Below are 20,304 nucleotides of genomic sequence, written 5' to 3' on the forward strand. Positions count from 1 at the left end.
ACACTGTAACTCAGGTTCTAGGCAATAAGGCCAATCTCTGAAAAGTCAGTATGCTTCCTAAAGATGACTACACAAATTGGACTAACAAACAAAAATATATGCTGGTCATTTGAATTATCATATTGGATTTACTGTTGTTCAGCCGTAGGATCCATTGCTCAAAGATCAAATTTCAGAGACTTCATTTAGTCAGGACAGAGTGAGCATGCTGTGACTAGATGCTGTAGAGCCTTACACAATGATCCAGTTTGGAAATTGTCCTTGATTTTATTTTCCTTTTCCCTTTGACTTTCTTTGGACTAGAGATTAAAGTGGATGTGCTAATTGCTCTGGTACCACATCAAATCTCTCTCACAGAAAACTGTTCTTTTTGTTTCTTTGACATTGATTTGTCTCTCTTTGAAGTTTTTCCTGCCAACTCGTTTTCTTTCACCTCTTCTGCCTTCTCTACTTCACTGCACCCTTTAAATAAAGATCCCCACATGATTCAATCCTAAAACTGGTTTAAATTTCAGAGTACTATGGAACAGATAACTCATTATTTCCTGACGGTGTAGTTCTGGAACATAATTCATGAGCACGGTCCTCTCAATGTCACACCAAGGCTTATTGAGTTCCTTCCATGAAATAGGCAACTCTCCTGGAGACCAAGGCCGTGGAGCCAACTATGCCAGAACTCCTGTGCTACAGAAGCTCTCAGCGACATCATTATTTGTTTGTATATCTAATAGGAACTCAAGACATATAATGTGGAATAAATGTAGAATGTAAGAAATGCTATAGTATATGTAAACACTGCCTTGCACACTCAGGTGTGAAACCATTTAATTCTTCTGGTTTGGAAAGGAGAAACGGGTCCTTATGGCTATGAGTAGTAGTGTGAGGGTGGACAAAGTGAGGAAGAGTATTCCCAGCAGAATAAAGAAAGGAAGCACGAGAATGCATGATATAATTTTGGGAAAGGCAATTAGTTTTGTGCAGGTTTAGAATTGAGTATATAGTAGGGGAGGAAATCTTGCAGAGGCTAGAAATGAGGCTTGAAACCTAACTGTGGAGAGCTGGAAAAGTGTCTAGTACCCTACACTAAGGAGCCCCGTGATCAGATATATGTTTTAAAAAGAAAACTAGTGGCAACATGGATGATGATAGGCTCTCGAAGGAATAAATACCACAGAAAGGACAATGGGCCTCTCAAGAACCCGAATCTGTAGAAAGGTGAGACTAATGTATCCATGCAATGGGTACCCTGAATGTGGACCTCCCCAGAGAAGATTCAGGGACTCAACAGACCCTTGCAGCGAAGTTTCATGGAGCAGGAGGGAAGGAAGAAAAGCATTGCATGGATGGATTGTGGATCTGGAGACCAGTCCTGGATTTGAAGGCCAGCTCTGACATTCTATAACCTTGGACCAATTATTTATTTAACATATCTAAGCCTTAGTTTCCTCATCTATAAAATGGGCTTACTAATAGATCCTAACTCATAGTGTTGCTGTTATAAGAATTATATGAGAATCAATGTGTGTCAAGCATTTACATTGCCTCGTGCATGTAAATATCCAACAAATGTTATCCATCATCATGTTAATGACGGATTGCTTTTAGCATTGCCTTTTAAGCATCCCTACTTTCACTACTGGCTAATACATGAATGTGACCTTGAAGAGGGCAGAGAGAAATAAATGAATTTTGACTTTGCCCATCAAGTTGTTTTTGGTTGAGCCCCTTCCCCCTACCTATCCTTTCCCTGCTCCCAATTAGTGTATAGCTTTCTGATCACTCATTATATTACATTTCATACACCTCTTCCTTTAGAGAGAGTTGGTCAATAAAATAGTCCTGTGACAGCACACTACTCTTTTTTGCCCAGGTCTTGACTATTTACTAAATGCAGCACAATTAATTATGCTTGAGATGATAGTGTCATCACCTAAACAGGTCTTATATTAAGCATTAGTTAATTAACACTCCATAAAGTAAGCAGATAATAGTTATCATTCTATCTCAGAAAAGGATGAAGAAGCCAGAAGAAACCAAATTATTCACTAGGGCTCAAAGAGGAAATCAGTAACAACTCTGAATGTAGAACTCATATTTTTAATAGACTCTACTCACATTTCTTCTCCAAAGGTATAAGGATTAATGTCAAAATTAAACACAATAAGAAATACCTTTCTTTACCCCGTAACATATGTTTCCATATTTTAAAAATGCAAACATACCTTCACTGGCATGTCGGTCTCTAAATATGTTCTTGGGGTGGACACTGAATCCTTCTATATCCTGAACCGATGAAGCCCTCCGTATACTACAAATGCTTTCCTTTGATCTGGAATGAGTCAGCTGGGAGCTTGACTGCAGCATGTCAGGATAGAGTCGGTCCCATTGCCTTTTGGGAGAGGAATGGTCAAGAGGTCCGGATATATTCACCAAGGGGGAACATTTGCTGGGCTGTATCAAGGCTTTTGTATCATCTGCTTCCGAGGGGCTGCAGCTTTCTTTTGTAGGAGACTTAAAGTGCTTCATGGCTACGGAATCATCGCTATGCTTAGATGAATCGATCGCTACCACATCGGGATCTTCTTGTGGTAAAGACTGCTTTCTGTAAGTGAGAACTCTCAGACCAGGGAACTTGAACCCAAAAAGTTTCCCTACAAATACAGACAGGAAAGAACACTGTTACAAGACAAACGATATATCGCTTAAAATAAACAAACGAACCTTGTTGACTCATATTTAAATACTGTGTAAAAAGTTATTAATTAATACTTAAGTCATTTTACAGTCGGAATGAGGTATATTGTAGAAAACTTCTCTGGGACCAATATGAATTATCATATAAGTTGTAAGAAAATAGTGAAATAATTTTACCATGTTTCTGATGGTTAGATATACTCCAGCTAAATAAAAGCATTATTTGGATGATGCAAGGTTTTTTTTTTAATAAACTGAAAAAAAAATTCACTATGCATCCATTTTTTTAAAGGGAAACTGAAGGTTGGAGCACAGTTTAGAAAGAAAAGAAAGGAAGGGATACTTTGTATAAAAGGGCCAGATACAGGAAAGATTATATTACATTATATTATATTATATTACATTATATTATATTATATTATATTATGTCAGGGTGGAGGTAGAGGGGGATGTAATTGTATTGGAAGTGGAGGAAAGGGAATGAGTGGGGGTAAGGCATTGGCCTCACATACCTAGAAGGTTTGTACTGGATAATATTGCTAGTCAAGTGTGGATGGGAAAAGTGGGGTCAACTACATATGTCCTCATTTTGTTTGGGATTCTTGAAAAGTTTTTGGTTTCAGAGAGAGATGTACACATAAGAATTTCTTTTTCCTGATTTTTTTTTTTGTTGTTCCAGTGTCTAAGAATATGGCATGGAATGTTAAACATATCTCAGAGGTTGATACTTAGAAGTGTAACTAAATATAAACATTAAAACGTAGATATTAAAAATAAAAATATTAGCTAATAAACTTACTGGTAGTAAAAAATGCAAATTAAGACAAGATAATATCATTTTCCACTCTTCAGTTTAGCAGTAAATGAAAAAAAGAAACATAACATCTGGTGTTGGCAGAGAAAGCTGACGAGCATTCTGACTCTTTGCTGGTAGAATTGCAAATCGTTACAAATTCTTCGGAAAGTCACCCTACAATATCTACTAAAGTGAAAAAATACATTTTTCACTTGACTCAGCAATCTCATCTATAGGATATTACTGTACAAAGGCACAAAAACTAGATACAATCTTAATATCCACTGGAAGGAGAATAGTTGAATAAATGTGGCATTTTTATACTTTGGAATCTTATGATGCTCTTTAAAAAACAATATGTATATGTTTTGATTAGAAGGTTATTCAAATACAGTTTTATGTGAAAAGGCAAGTTTCAGCTTAATGTGTTTATGGTGATATTATTTCATTAAAAATAATAAAACCTTATATTTGCCCATATAAGTTGCATGGCAGTAGAGACAGATGTGGAAGAACATACTCCACAGTTTTAATGTTGACTGGCTCAGTATAATGTATTGCATTCCTCTTTATATATCTTTATTGTTTGTTTCATCGAGCATGCATTCTTTTATAAATTAAAAAAAATTAAAAGGTAAAACTTCTACCCCTAGAAGAAATGAAAAGATAAGAGAAAGCATTCAAAAAATACTGCATAATTCAAAGCTTTTCTAAGTATTGCCTACAAGAAAATGCCAATTCTAATTTTTGTTTCTGTTCTACAGTAGCCTAGGTCCACATCGCCCCATGGCTTTACAATCACATGTTGCCCTTCGAGTCAGTCAGCTGGTGTATCTGGGCTACAATATTATCTACCTCCTTATATTCTTTAAATGTCATGGGCACCATTATCTTTAATATATTTACTATGAACTTTTTCTCAATGCATTGAGGATTGTTTTAAAACATGGAAGAACACTCTCAAAACTTATGAAGTTTTCTGCATTATATTTGAGTATACTCTTCCAGAAGATGGTCTTATCTACACACATATTTTCAATTCCATCTTTAGCTCAAAGACTCATAAATCTATAACTCAAGCCTAGACTTATTCTCCTAGTTCCAAACCTGCACTTTTAATGGCTTCATCAACATCTTCTCTTAGAAGTCTTAAAGACACCTCAAAATCCTGTAGCAAATCCGATCTCATAATCTATCCCTCAAAGCCCAGCCCTTTTTTTTTCAGTGAATGGCATCACAGTCCATCTAGTTGTATAAGCCTGAGACTTGCTGGCTATTCTAGTAGTTACTCTTCTCTCTCACCTCCATCCCTTGAATCCAATTAACCCACTAATTGTGTTCATTTCACCTCCTGAATATCTTTTCAGTGTTTTCACTTCTCTTATCTCCACTCCTCTCACTTTGTGGAGATAAGAAATCACAGTTCACCTGATTTTTTTCGATAAGATGCTAATCTTTTTCCACATTTGAATCATATTGTCTGTCCTTTAAAAAATACTAACTTCTGATCATGTCAGCTATTATTTAACCTTTTACTACTCCCAGTAACTTCCTGCTTTGGGCATGAAGATAACACTAGCCCCACTATCGGCAGCTTAATTTTTCCTCCTTGCTCTCTAGAATCCAGCCATATGAACTTTTTAATTCCTCCAGAGGCCTGTGCTTCGTACAGATTCACGGCTTCCTTGTATTTGATAATTTTTACTCTTCCTACTTAGTACATCCTTTAGGGTTTTTTGTTTCGTTTCGTTTTACAGAAATCTGTTGCATTTCTTTTTTAAAAATTTTTATTTTATATTAGAGTATAGAAGATTAATAACGTTGTGTTAGTTTCAGGTGTACAGCAGAGTGATTCAGTTATACATACTCTATAATAACATCCTTTAGGTTTTAGCTCCAAAGTCATTTCCCATGGGAAGATTTTCCTTCCTTCTGAACTAGATTAGCATTCCCTTCATAATTTTCATAACAGCTCATAGTTACACACTTGTTGATTTTCTGATTAACATTTCTCTCCCCTAGTGGACTGTAGGAAGAGCCCCTATTTTGCTCACCAAATCCCAGTTCTAACAGAATGTCTGAGCACTGTAAATGAATTTCCACTAGCAGATTCTAAACTGATAATGTCCTTCAATTTTGACTGTGGAAAAACTAAAACATTTAATTAGTCTGACCAACTTAACTAGAGAATCTTAGTCTCCTGGAATTGTGTTTACTCATATTTACCAAAAAATGATTAATTGAGTAGAACCCAGTAGCTGATGGAAATGGTAAACTTTATACCATGCCCTATATACCTGATACAACACACTGTTAATTTTCACCTTTCTTCCGAGGTTATTAATTGTTACCATTCTGATTCTAGAGCATACACAAAAGTTTTTTCAAACTCCTCATCATCTAGTGAATTTTATGTAAAATACCTATTGCAGAAAATTTTAGAATTAAGCAGGCTAAGTTCTTACTATAAGCTTTCATTTGTGTGCTAGTAGTTAACAGTGGTAAATATAATTGAAATAGAATTTATCGTTCTGATAAAAGACATGACAGTGCACAAACTCCAAGTACGTTCAGCATTAAACTCTGGATTAATTAGTAGATGAGAATAACAAATAAGGGTGCATCACAGTATCTATTTTGCAAGCATTCTTACATAATTCTACTCACAACTTTTATATGCTCAAGTAAATTGCCAAGTTAAAAATCAGTGAACTGCATCAAAGTCATTTGATTGGTTTTTAATGCACTAGGAATTGAGTTATAAAGCAGTTTACAAAATCAATTCTGCAAGCGTATTACAATTCACTGAGGTCAATGCCTACTCTTACTCATTTTTCATCGGTTACATTACCCTACTCCTTTAAAAATAATTCACTGCCTTTCTTAAATTAATGACTGCACAAGGCATTTAGTTTGCTCCTATAGTTCAGTCATATCCAAGGTGGTACAGATGGCCTTTTCTGCATCACTAGGTTAATATGACCATGTTATATAGCATTACAGATTTAGTTGTCCAACCGCAGTTCATCCGGAAAGAATACACATTGAGAATTTTGCTCAACGTTAGCACTTTCAGGCATGAAATATAAAACTTAGATGAGTGTAATCCTGTTATGATTCTTAACATTAAAAAAACACCCTTGTAAGTTGTCTCCATATTTTAGTATATTTGTTTCCTAACTTGAATAACTAAAAGATATACTATTTAGCCTATTAGCTACTAAAATGTTCAATAAATCTGAAATAATAACAACAGAATCAGGGGTGTTTTGCACATTTTTAACACATTCCCCAAAATAATTATAAGTATTGATAAACTACTTACATGAACATAGTTTTGTTTAAATGCACCATTTTTCACTTGAGAGAGATAGTTTCTAACATACATGAACTTATAATTAACTACCACTACAATGTCTTTCTCAGGACATGTCACTTCTGTGAAGCTGCTGAAAATAAATTTGGAAGCTGCATCTTCACACACTCACGCTGTGTTACATTTAACTAACAGCTTTTTACATCTCAACCAAGAAGGCACACAGATATTCCCAGTGTCTTTCTCTTTAGAAAGTCTGTAATTATGACTTCAATCTATATATGAATAAATGTTAAATACTTGGCCCAAGGTTAAATAGGAATTCAAGGTAAAATCAAAATAAAATAGCAGTTTCCTTGATTTAATTTCAGTTTTACCCCAAACTTGGTGTTTTCTTGGTCCTTAAATATCCAGAAGAGAATCTAATGTGAATCATAACTCCCTCCTCTAAATAGTGCAGATAAATGCATACACACTTTTTTTTTTTTTATGATCTCAGAGGTCGAATAACAAAATCCTTCTTTGGATTAGTTGACTCTTAATATTCCTTCCAGTTTTGAGTTTCTTTGCATGTATATTTATACTAATCACAGTTCACACAAAATTATAATGATCACAACTACATTTCTACCTCTATGTCCTGTGGGAATGGGACTTTAGAAAATGGTTTTACTAACTTTTCTAAATTGAGAAAACCTCATCAATCTGAATTATTTCTATGTCTCTCTCTGTCTCTGTCTCTGTCTCTCCCTCTCCCTCTCTCTCTCCTCTGGGAGCTGATTCTTACCTACTAGAGTTTGGAAGAAAACTATTATGCTAATTTTGACATGAAACAATTTTCTAATTTAAGAATATACCTAGGGATATTAGAAACAGTAATATTTCTTGCAGAAAACCAACTATATCTGAAAAGTTCTCCATATATTCCCAATCACTTAATTTCCTCACAATTACAAATTCCCAATCATTCCCTTGGTTTAATTTCTCATCATTTCTATAAACTCTTAGAACTTTGACTACTTAATAATTTTACTACTAAAATCCAGTTAAATATAAATTAGACACATCTTACTCTTGCTTGGTTCTGCTTAGCTGAATTATAAACTGAAAAGCAGAGAAAAATTTTAGTTCCAGCAGTCATGCAAATCAGAGAATATAGTGGGGTAAGGAGAGGACATATGTGTGTGTATATGGGGGGAAAGTTGTGAAGGCTACAGCAGAGATATTTCCTCTCACAAAGGATTAGGGGTGCTGGGAGGTATCTTGATTGGATCCCTGAAAACAGACTGTGCAAAAGGGTTTTGGGGAAGCGTTTTCAGGAGATATGCCTAGAAGGAAAAGAGGAAGGCAAGATTGGTAAGAGAAAGTAAAACTGATATGAAAATGTAGCTAAAGCTTCGGTCAGTTCTCCTGGGAGCTGTGGAGCTGGGGTAGCTCTTGAGTTATGCCAAAATGAAGTTAGTGTATCTGGTTTTTATCTCCCTGTTGCAGCCAGTCACTGGCTACAGTTACCCAATGGGAAGAGACATGACCTTGGGTAAGGCAGTTCCTTGCCTTTGACTACAGCTTCCAATGAGGGGTGGAGCTGTGTCCTGAAGTGGCCAATATTTCCAGCAGCTGTCCCCACCCTGAGGAAGGTGTCTGAGGCACAGTGCCTATGGTACAGATGGGGAAGGATAGTCAGTTTGGGGTCTGAAAAAAAATTATGATCTGAATAAGTCTACTATCAGCTACTATCAGGCAAAATAAGAATTCATGAATTAATATCAATGCACCTTTCTATAATCAGGGTATTCACAAGTCTGACATTTAAATTGGAAGCTTCAAAATCACTGTGGGACTTTTCTCCAATCAAATAGCTCTGGATGTGCAGAGAAATATAACTTTAATCTCTGAGTCAGAGAGAGCAGCAGATCAAATTTGATGGGAGAAACAGGGAAGATAATTGACATATCTGACTTTTCTTTTTAGGAAGAAATTTCCACAGAGGCACACAGCAAGGAGATGTCTTTCTTACTAATGTGTTAGGAGTATATGATGATGCCCATGGGCTGTTAGAGCAACCCGTAATATTGTCAAAGAAGGCAGTAGTTAGCTGTTAGGCTGGGGAAAAAAAATAATTCAGTCTGGCTAACCTGATTAGTGGGTGACACATGGGGCAGTGCAGGCAGTGCGGTCCTGGTGTTAGTGACAACAAAAGGTCACCAGGGAGTCCATCGACCTGGTAAACCTGCAGCTAAATTTGGGACCCTTTAAAGGAGCAGATGTGGTCAGTAAGGCCTTGAAAGACTAAGACTCCTTGGACATTTCCTAGGGCGAGAGATACCAGAGAAAAAGCAACATCTTACAATAAGGCAGTAAGTATAAGACCAAATAGGAATCTTGAAGCAATGTGAGTCCTGACCCAGTAGCGCAGGACACATGTGTGGAGATCAGAAGTTACTGCTGTAGCAGGAGTGAGAGTAATCATAGGAGCTGTAGCAGCAGCAGAGAACTTCTGGAACAAGTTCACAAATGTTGATGATGTTTGAGAGACACTCCTTCCAACCTAGCTGGGTCACCATGAGAGCAAAGAAGCAGAAAACACAGGTTTAGAATAAGGGAGATAAGGCAGAAAATAGGACAGGCTGGTGGACTGCTTTTGCCACCCAAGGTTAAAATCCGTCCACGAGGAGGCATTGGAAATTAAAGCAAATACATCAGTATTATATATACCTAATTAGTTTCCATTTCTACGTGATAAAGGCTTAATAAATCAATATATGATTTACCATACTGCTATTTTGCTTCTGTTGTATAGAATTCTTTCTTTTCCAAATGCCAGGTTAAAGAGTCCACTCATGTTGTGTGAAAGTAGTAACATCTTTACCTAGATTGACCCAAGATGACCATGTAGTTATTACATCGACAGGGACTCTTTTTTTTTGTTTAACATCTTTATTGGAGTATAATTGCTTTACAATGGTGTGTTAGTTTCTGCTTTACAACAAAATGAATCAGTTATACATATACATATGTTCCCATATGATAGGGACTCTTTTGATGGAGTGTTCCAAACACAAATGGTACAGATGCCAGTTACCCACATGCTGTATGAATAGGGACTGTCCCTGATTTGGGTGTTTCTAGGTAACAAATTCTTCCAAATGGTATGCACACCGGGTCTCTGATATGGACATGCTGATTTAGACCATCATTAACATTCATTGCTAACGAAAGGATAAAGCATATTTTTTCAACTATGAGTAATTTTCTTGATCTTAGAAATAAGTATTTTGCCCAAATCCTAGGGAGGAAACATGGTATAAAGTTGATTGCAACTTATGACTGAACTTTGCTCAGATTTCTTTTAGCAGCCATGTCATGGTTCCTTTTTCTACAGCAAATTTAATCTTTAAAAAGAGGAAACTTCCAAACACATGATAATAGTAAACATTAGTTATGTTGTAAAACCTTTAATTAAATTCATCTGAATAACAGATTGTTTCTATAGTAATGCTTGCTGAGTGGGAAACTCTGTATTACTACTGCAGCTCTTCATCTTTAAAGAATGACTTTCAGCTCCAATGGAGAATAACAAAAACATTGTGAATGCCCTTTTATAAACCAGCTATACAGAAAATTTCTTTGTTCCTTAGCTTGAGGTCTGAACACTGAAATACAAATTTGAGGGAGGTAGCTATTCAGGCAAATATACTTTTTATGTGTCAATTATTCAAAATATTGAGTCCAAAGCATATGAATTAGCTAGATAATTGCCTAAATTACCAACTGTATTTTTGTGTATAGACTTTGCTTCAGTTGAAGATTTTAGAGCAATTCAAACTTTTATTTTAGTAAGCATAAAGGTAAAAATTCTCTTTTGATTTGGAGAGTATAATTTTAATCATTTCAAAGATAATGGAATCTCCTTTATAATACCTTAATGAAGTGAAATGAAAAGGTACACTTTTGAAAATAACTGTGAGAATAAGATGCTATAGAAATTTAACTTTATTTTACTACATTTTTACTTTTAGCTTCACTTAAAATTTATCTTTATGGTTTTATCTAACCATTAAGTAACTTAGACTAGCAGTTCTCAGACTTCAGTGTGTATCAGAATGACCTGAAGGGTTTGTCAAAACACAGGTTGCTGAATTTCTGTGTTTCTGAATCAGTTGTTCTGGTTTAAGGCCCAAGAACTTGCACTTCAAACATGCTACAAGATGATGCTGACGGTCTTACTCTTGGAGAATCACTGACTAATATGCATTCAGTAGGGAAAAAAACCCTTAATTACTCAATATAAAAATAACATTCATAAATTTATACATTCAACAAGTATGTATTGGGTACTCACTATTTGCCAAATGTTGGGGATATGGAAGAAAACACAACAGCCCTCCTATGAACTGGAGCTTAAGTGTTCCTGGCTACTTTAAACAAGGTAGGCTTCCTTAGTTTTCCACAGCTCTCACCTCTTTTGCGCTCTATTTTTATTCCTGCCCTTCTTTAGTCATTTATGTTTCTTGTCTACTAGGCAAACGGATGTGCCAGTGTGGTAGTAGAGACAGGTATGAGGTATCATCATGTCACAGGGGCAAGAACAGGAAAATCTACCGGGGTGAATTAGGAACTCTCCACAGGTAAAGGGTCCTTTGGAGAAGGTATGCTAGAGAAACGAAGGCAGTCTAGTAGAGAGGACACTATGTTATACAAACAAGGTGGTATAAAATGTATGTGGTTTCAAAAAACCACCACTGAAATATGGGATATGACGGTGATGGCTTGGGGGGCACGCTGTGATGGGAGATGAGGCTAAGGAGGTATCCGAGGCCATAACGTGTCTTTTGCTTAATGCACAGGGTTTTGGAGTTTTATAATTTTAGGCAATAGAGAACCATTATAAAGAATATAAACAGTGGAGTATTATGATCTGATGTACAGCAGTGGGACATGTGATCCTGAGGAAAAGAAGCTGAAAGCAGAGATACCAATTTTGAGATCACTGCATCAGATGTGTTGAGGGCCTGAGTAGATAATTACAGTGGGCTGTATGAGAGAGATATTCAGGAGGTGTGCTTGAGAGTATTTGATCACTCTTTGGTTGGGAAAAGAGAGGATTAGAGAGAAGGAGAAGTTTAGCATGATGCCCAGGTTTCTGGCTTGGGTGGCTGCGTTGATGACACCATTCACAACGTATGAAGAGCAAGAGTTTCTGATGGAATAGAGTAGATGGTAATTGGGATGGAAAGGCAAGTCTTAGCTTGAAAATGTTAAATTTCCAGAAATGCTAAAATCTTCCAAAAAAAGATGTCCAGTGGGCAGTTGGATATATGAAGTTATAAGTAATTGGAAAAGTCTAGAGACAGGTGTGGTCTGGAGATACTGATTTGAAAGGGAGCCTTTATCCTGTAGGTCACAGATAAGTTTGCCCAAGTAGGGTGTACAGAGAAAATGACTAAGAAGAGAAGAATACTAAGAGCAGCTTCTGGGGGATAAACAAACAGTGTTTAAGAGTTTCTTGTTTAAGAGGAACAAGAAAATGGTACTAAAATATCTGTCACAGAGATCAAAAGAAGCAAAGGAGTGTGGTGTCATGGAACGTGAAAGAACCGAGAGAAGGGAATCGAATTTAGCACAGTACCTTCAACCTAGAGGATAACATTGAGAGCACAACATAGAAAGCTCATTACAGTGGGCAGAGGAAGAAAGGAAATAAGGGAGACTATGAGTAGGTGTGGAAAATCCAAATGCCTGTAAGAAGAGTCAGGGGACAAAAGTGAAGAAAGCCAAGTATGAACAGCAATAAGGAGAGTTGAGGACTGTGGCAAACTGAGGAGTACATACTGTCTAAATGTGAGGTCAGTATTCTCTTCCAGCTTATTGCAAATGTGTGGCCACATACTCATCTTTTTCCGTGTGACTGCAGGATCTTAGTTCCCCAACCCAGGATTGAACCCCGGGCTCACGGCAGTGAAAGTGCAGAGTCCTAACCACTGGATGGCCAGGGAATTCCCCATAGATCGTAATTTTAGGTGTAATCTTCCAATATTTAAATGTTGGCAACACATTTAACTAATTGAAACTTTGAGAACATATTATTTGATGTAAACAGAAGGTATTTATTGAAGGAGAGGCTATTCTCAGCAGCATGAGCCTGAGCAAAAGGGAAAGAGCCAGTAGAAAACATAGCTGAGAGAGAGGCATTGGTAAGGACAGACTGGGAAGGAATGGCGAACGGAATGGGTTTCAAGTGGAGATGTGGACCCCAGTTAAGATTTGCCTCCAGGGGTTGAGATGTATTTGTTGAGGGTGGGCTGATTAAGGGACTTCTTGCCCAAGCCCTCCCCGTGCTCTGAGGTGTGGAAGGGGAGATGATTTGTCTGACAAAGGGGGTGGATTTGACATGAGAGTCATGAAAAGCCTGGTGAAGTTTTAAAATACTTGCTAAGGGAAAGAGATGAAAAGTACCTAAAAAATTTGGATCTCATGTATAATTTTGACTTGTAGCGTAATCATTTATAAATTAATAAATGATAAAATTCAGTATTTTTCTGTGACTTAAAAAGACTTAACTTGGGCCTGTTTTCTTGCTGGGATATGTTTCAAGTTTAGTAAAATGAGAAAACTTCATGGATTTTTTTGACCATGATGGAAACAGTAAATTAAGTAGACTTAAACAAAAAACTATTTTAAATTGATATGAGGAGTGAATGTTATTATTTAAAATTTATTTGGGGATATGAGCTTAAGGTCAACATTTATAGTGGCTCAACTGACTCTCTGGTTTTCAGACATGATAAGAACATAGAATGTATTAATTTTCTGTTGGGTTGTATATTGTTAAATTAGGATTTTTTTTGTTTAATTTAGGTTCCCCCCAACCCCCTTAAAGAAATTTTTAACAAATGAAAATGTGTATGTGTGTCTGTGTGAACCAGACTAGCGATCCTAGATTTCGGATATAAAATAGAAGAAACATAAGACTTAAATATACTTGTAAGTAATGTAAAATAAAACTTTTAACTATTTTATTTAAAATAATGAAAACAAAAGCCTCACACTTGACAATTAACTTTGAAATTAATAGTGTAAGCAAGGACACATAATTTGGTTATCTTTCATGTTGTACAAATATTTCATAGAAACAGATATTAGAGCAGAAAAAAAGAGAACACGTCTCCTCATTGCTCTTAGTTCCTTTAGATGTGGCCCCCTGTTAGTTGGTAATAAAAGTAGAATTTTCTCTTTTACTCAGTATCATTTCCAGTTTTCAGACTGCAGGGTTTAAACAATCAGTGAGAAAACATTTAATTATGTCTTTTATTTGGTACTTGTATTTATTATGTAGTAATTAATCAACTCAATTGTGCAGTATATATTAATCTTATAGACCTACCTATCAGAATAATACTCTCTCCTGTACTTGCTTCATTCCAGGGGACTTAAGACATCTGTTTGTGGCTGGTCCTATATCTTCAACAGAGATTAAGTTTGTGAAAAATGAGTTCTTCCCAGAGAAAGCTGCTCACTTTTGCTGTGCTGTGTTCCTGACCCAGAAACTAGATATTTGTACTGAGAATTGATCCACCTTTTTATTCAACACAAGTCTCTAGGTTTCCAGAATTTACTCAGCCAATTGATCATAGTGCCTTTTCATGATGCATCTTTTCTATTGTGTATTTAGCTCCTTTTCTATTACTTAATATTGTCAATTTAATACGTGATTTCTTTTTCATCTAAGTTTCTTATAGCTCCTTCACATTTTTTCCTTATTTTGTCTACATTTCAGGAGAGGCAGTTGAATATATAGAAACCCACATCATCTCAAACAAACAGTAGCCTCTCCCCATTACTTTCACTTAAATTCCAACACAAGAGCATGCCTACACCCCGAGACACACACACACTTACACACTCCTTATTTAGATAAGAAATTAAGCTTTCTGAAAGTTGAGATGTTTCTGCAAAACAGGGTGTATCAAAATTTGATTTGCTTTTATTTCCTTATTGAGTTATTTGTTTTAGAGGCTACTGATGGAGCAACAATGTTTGAAATAGCCAACATATTATTTCACACAGGTAATAAAATTATACTTTAAGAAAAAAAAGTTTTCCAAAGATCAGAAATTGGATAGTATCAGAAGTAGAAATTGGATAGTATCAGAAGCTACCAAATATAATTTGTCTCTCTTTAACTTTTCTGCTTGATTTAACAATCAACTCCTCAAAAATTGACACCAAGTAAAGAGTAATTTAAAGCGTATAATGACAGGAGATATAATTGAAACCAATATAATGGTTGTAAATAATAGCCCTTTGTAATGCTCTGGAAACAATTTTATCTGCATATTTGTACCCTCTCCAATGATTCCCTATATGAGTGACAGCTGCAGTGTAGGGAAACCATTCATGTTCACATAATAAGAAACAATCTACTGAATTTGCTATGACTTGCACAAGAGATGCCATCTGAATCCTAGTATAAAATTGCATAGATTATGTATGATACCTGGGAGGCTTCTGTATAGATTGTCTTCCATTCAAGAAATCAAAGTTTCAATTCTCCATTTGTATTTCAGTTTGAAATGAATACTTAATTTTTTTAAAATCCCCTTTTCTGTCATACGGCTGATACACTACTCCCTTTTTTACTCCCATCCAACTTGATGGACCATGAAAAACAGCTACTTTGGGAGGAAAATGAAGACTTATTGAAGACAATAAGAAACAAAACTAGGCTTCCCCCAAACAAATTATCTCATTGACATTCACTACCAAAATACAGGCTGACATTACCTAAAGTATACTCTCAGGAACCATTCAGTAATGTCTAAGTTTGTTAGTAGAAAATATAAAGATATCAAAAACAGTCATCAACTTAAAGGAACAAGTCTTTAGAATTACAATAGTTTTTTATAGTACTTCAATTTTGTTCTAAACATGTCACCTGGGAGACTGACAGATTGCTGGTTTTAATAGAGAGTTTTTCTCAAGTGTGATATTGCTTAGAATAAAATATTGAAAATATTGGGATTGTATTACATTAATATATTTGTCCCAATATTGCCTTAACAGGATACTGTACTGTCATTTAGACGTACCTAAAGCAGTAACTATGAGAAATTTTCAGCTGGAGTACATTTGATTTAGTATTAATTCAGTTTACAACATAGGCTTTTGGGACTGTGTTTTTTATTTTACATATATTTTGCTATCTGATTTACATATATAGTATAACAATTTATTTATGCAAATACTACAGTTTTGTGATAAGGCTTCCAGCTTCCCACAGACAATGACAGTAACTTAAATTTTCATTTACTCATAGATCCTCCTAAAAACCACAGAGATCAAAAAGGGAGGCAAATAAAAATACCCATAAACTAAGCCTAAAGAGTAATTAGAGAAAGAGACATTACAAACTTTAATTTACATATAGTCAGATAAATAAATGCCAAAGACCAGCAGAATTGGCTAAGAAGAGTACACGGCAATAGTCAGGCAGAAGCTAAGTGGAAAAAGTGGTGAGGTGGGAGTTCAGAAGTCTCCTTAGAGTAATGGAACACATATCAAATAGGGTTTACCCTTGGGAGAAGAGGTTTAACACTGAGTGAGAAATACTGAGAGAAGTTCTGTGACCTTAATGGACAAAGCATTGGTTACTAGAGAGACAATAGAAAGTGGCTAGAAAAGTGCACAAGACTCCAGATATCAGCCTTGGAAAAGCACTACATCTTGGAGAGGGGGAGGGATATTCAAAGGTGGAATTGTCCCTTGGAGGTTGGGAAATAAGGAAGCAGATAAACATAATGTCCCCTTATTAATATAAGAGGGGACAGAATATTCAGAAGACTAAAACAAGCAAACAAACAACAAAAACAGGCAGTGCCATATATTTTAAAGAACAAGTAACCCCCCTCCCGACAAACCCTCCAAATTTACAAACTCCTTGCTATATACGAATGAGACTTGGAACTGAAAAATTTTAAAAGGCATGCAAACAAAACCCATTCCCTTTGCATCCCCCCCCCCCAGATTTCTTGCTAGTGATGGTCCAGGAAAGTCCTTCATGAACAAGAATACTCTAATATTCATATAAAAATATCATAAGAGAAAAACATGAAATGGGAATAAAAACATACTTTGCAGAGGAAAGTGCGCTAAATATCTGGTTATGAAACAGAATAGATATATAACATCCCAAAATAAATTAAAAAAATTTAAACCAGTAATTAGAGATATGAAATAAGATTATAAATTAGGAACTCAAAAACATAGAATAAAAACTGGACAAATAAGAAGAAAATGCAAAGCAAGAACTGAAAGAATACAGGTACTAAATTTAGGAAAGAAAAAGACAAAATCACCTAAAAAATTAAGACACATTACAAGCAAACCACAAGAATAGAGGCTAGAAATGAGAGAAGCTAAGAAAATAAAATAGAATAAAGAGAGAAAAAAGGACCAGAGAGAAAGTGATGGATATGAAAGACAGGCAAAGAAGGTGCAACATCCATATTATTTGAGTCCCTGAGGAAGACAAATAAACCAAAAGAAATACAATAAATATTAAAAATTATAATTCAATAAAATTTCCTGAACTATAACTTGAATTGAATGTACATATTGAAAGGGCCCACCATGTAGCCAGGAAAATTGGCTTATAACGTCAAATCCAGACATATGCAAGCAATAGTTTTAGACTTTAAAAGTCTGTCTTGGTTTGAAATAGGAGTATTAAAATCTACCATTATTAATTTATTTCTGAAATTTTCTGGGACTTGGAAAATTAACAAAATCCCTTACAAAGGGCAGACAAGTGGATTGGCATCAGATTCCTCATTAGCAACATTTGATGCAAGAAGAGTGGAACACTGTCTACCATGTTCACAGGGCAAAAAGTGTGGGCCAAATATCTTATATCTACCCAGGCTGTCCTCCAAGTGTGAAGGCTATAGAAAAACAGTGTTGATTAACTCATGAACATTTCCTGAAGAGGTGAACTTTATCCAAGAAGTTATGTTTGCGGAAACTTTGACAAAAAGACAAGAAGTGAGCATTGAATACATTTCACTAGAAATTTAAGGCCAGAACAAAAGTGAGAAGTATGTAAATTACATCCTCTGAGAAGCTAGAAGTATCACAACCAAACAAAATGGAAGAAGAAGGAAATATAAAATAAGCTCATTGAGTGCCTTCTTGGTAAAAACTGGGAGTGAAATGATATAATTTAAACTGACAAACTGAACGGTAGAAGACTAAGCATACTTAGGAGTGCAAAGATACTGATACTAGTTGAGCTGGATAATTTGAATAGTCCAGTCTCTGGAGAAAATAATTGTTAAAAAGCTACTCCACAAATAAGTACCAGGTTTAGATGATTTTACAGGGGAATTGTACTTAACTTTTAAAGTCCAGATCATCCCCAAACTATTTAAATGGTTATGTAGAGTAGAAAATAGAGAAGAAACTTCAAATTATTTTCCTAAGGAACTATAACATTGATAATAATACCTAACGAAATTGCATATACATGTTCAAAAATTGGAGAGCAATTTCCCTGATGAGGATCGATGCAAAATCCTAAATTAATTTTAGATGAAAAGAATTCAGTATTACAAGATGAAATACATCATGTCCAAATGTGGTTCCTTCCAGGGATGTAAGAATAGTTCCATGTTAGTAACTCTATTAATAAAATTTACCATAAAAATAAGGAAACAGAATAGCACACTCATTTCCACAGATGCTGAAAAGGCAATTTACAAGTTTCAACACCCATTCTTAATAAATACAAGTCAATGGAAACTTCTATAAAATTATAAAACACATTCCACTCAACCACATGCCATCATTTGAATTAATGGGAATTGCTGGTGGCGTTCACACAAAATTCAGGAACAATTGATGTTCACTATCAGTTGCTTTTTAACGATATGTTGGAGGTAATAGCCAGCACAATTAGACAAGAGAAAACTATTAGATGTATAAGAATTGGAAAGGAAAATGTAAAGTAATCTTTATTTGATATTATAGAACATTTGAAAAACTCAGAACAATGTATAAGCCACTGCAAACTAAGCAAACTCACTAAGATAGACCATAAAATTAACATACTCAGAAAAAATCAGTAGCCTTAAAAATTATTAGAAGATAATAATTAAAGAGAAGATCCTATTTATAATAGCAGCAATAACAAAACATGTTAAATGTCAAGTAGCAAAGTAAACAATAAGGAAAAATTTTAAACACCCTTGAAAGACACAAAAATTAGATTTAAAAATGAAAATACATATACATATTCCTGTATAGAATGACTCAATATCATAAAAATGTTACTTTTCCTCCAATTAATTTATAAAATTAATCTGAATCCAATAAAAATACCATGGGGATTTTTTTTTATCCAAACAAGTTGTTTCTAATGTTCATGTGGAATATGCAACAAGAAATAACCTTAAACCCTGAAAATTAATATTAAAGGAGTATGTCATATAAGAGGTTAACTGTACATTTAAAACAGTGTGATTCTCAGTGACACAGATCAAGAGAACAGAATAGAAAGACCAGAATATACTCATCCACGTAAGAAAGTTTAGTATGTGATAAAAGTGATATCTCAAATTACTGGTGAAAGACAGACTTTCTAATAATTGATGTTAGAACAACTGGAAAGCCATTGATAAAATGACAAATCAAATTTATAACTTGCACTATAGACCAAGCTAAACTTAAAATGGATTAGAGATCCTAAAAAAGATGTCTAGAAAAAAATACGAATTTATTTACAACCTTGGAATGGAGAAAGCTTTTCTAATTATGACTAAAAAATTCAGAACCGACAAAAGAAAAGGTTGATAAATTTAGCCACATTACAAAAAAATAAAGGCTTTGTGTGACAAAAATCAGGAAAAAGATAAAAGATAATTTTCTGGGGAAGAGATTTGCCACTTACTCCACAATTTAACAGAAAAAGACAAAAAAGTTGAAAATGTATAAAAGAAATGGACAATTGATAGAAAAAGAAATGTCCATAGTGCTTAAATATGTGAACTTCACTCATAATAAGAGAAATGTAAACTAAACTAATTGAGGTATTGCTTCTCACTTATCATGACAAAAATCGAGAAGACTGACTCTCTGTTAGCAAGGCTTTGGAGGAAAGATATAATACATTGTATTATATACATTGTATATACAATATTATATACAATGTATATACAATACATTGTATTGTATTATGTAATACATTGGTATTAGTGTAAAATGGTTCAAACATAAGGAGAGGAGTTTGACAGTATCTAAGAAGATTACATATTCATTTACCCTTTGACCCAGGAATAACACTTATAGAACCTTACTCTGAAGATAATTTTGTCTAAGAATGTACATATACACATGAAAATACATATGCACAGTTCATTCTGCCATTATTACAATAGCCAAAATTTGGAAACAACTTAAATGTTCATCAGTAGGGGACTGGCTAAATAAGTTTGGTATAACCAAG

The 20,304-nt window shown here is 35.0% G+C and overlaps 1 protein-coding gene across 14 annotated transcripts in view; it reads right to left on the reverse strand.

The window, feature by feature from the left end:
• KCNH7 (potassium voltage-gated channel subfamily H member 7) overlaps positions 1–20,304 on the reverse strand; it is a 455,266-nt gene that overhangs the window by 126,369 nt on the left and 308,593 nt on the right. For all 14 annotated transcript variants that reach the window (XR_010839123.1, XR_010839125.1, XR_010839124.1 and 11 more), the window contains one exon: positions 2,223–2,651. Coding sequence is in view for 11 of the 14 variants with exons in the window: in XM_067026191.1 (XP_066882292.1) it covers positions 2,223–2,651 (429 nt within the window). In the remaining 3 variants the exon portion in view is untranslated. The remainder of the gene's footprint in view (positions 1–2,222; positions 2,652–20,304) is intronic.

The sequence above is a fragment of the Kogia breviceps genome, chromosome 2 (assembly GCF_026419965.1).
Source record: "Kogia breviceps isolate mKogBre1 chromosome 2, mKogBre1 haplotype 1, whole genome shotgun sequence".
NCBI lineage: Eukaryota > Metazoa > Chordata > Mammalia > Artiodactyla > Physeteridae > Kogia > Kogia breviceps.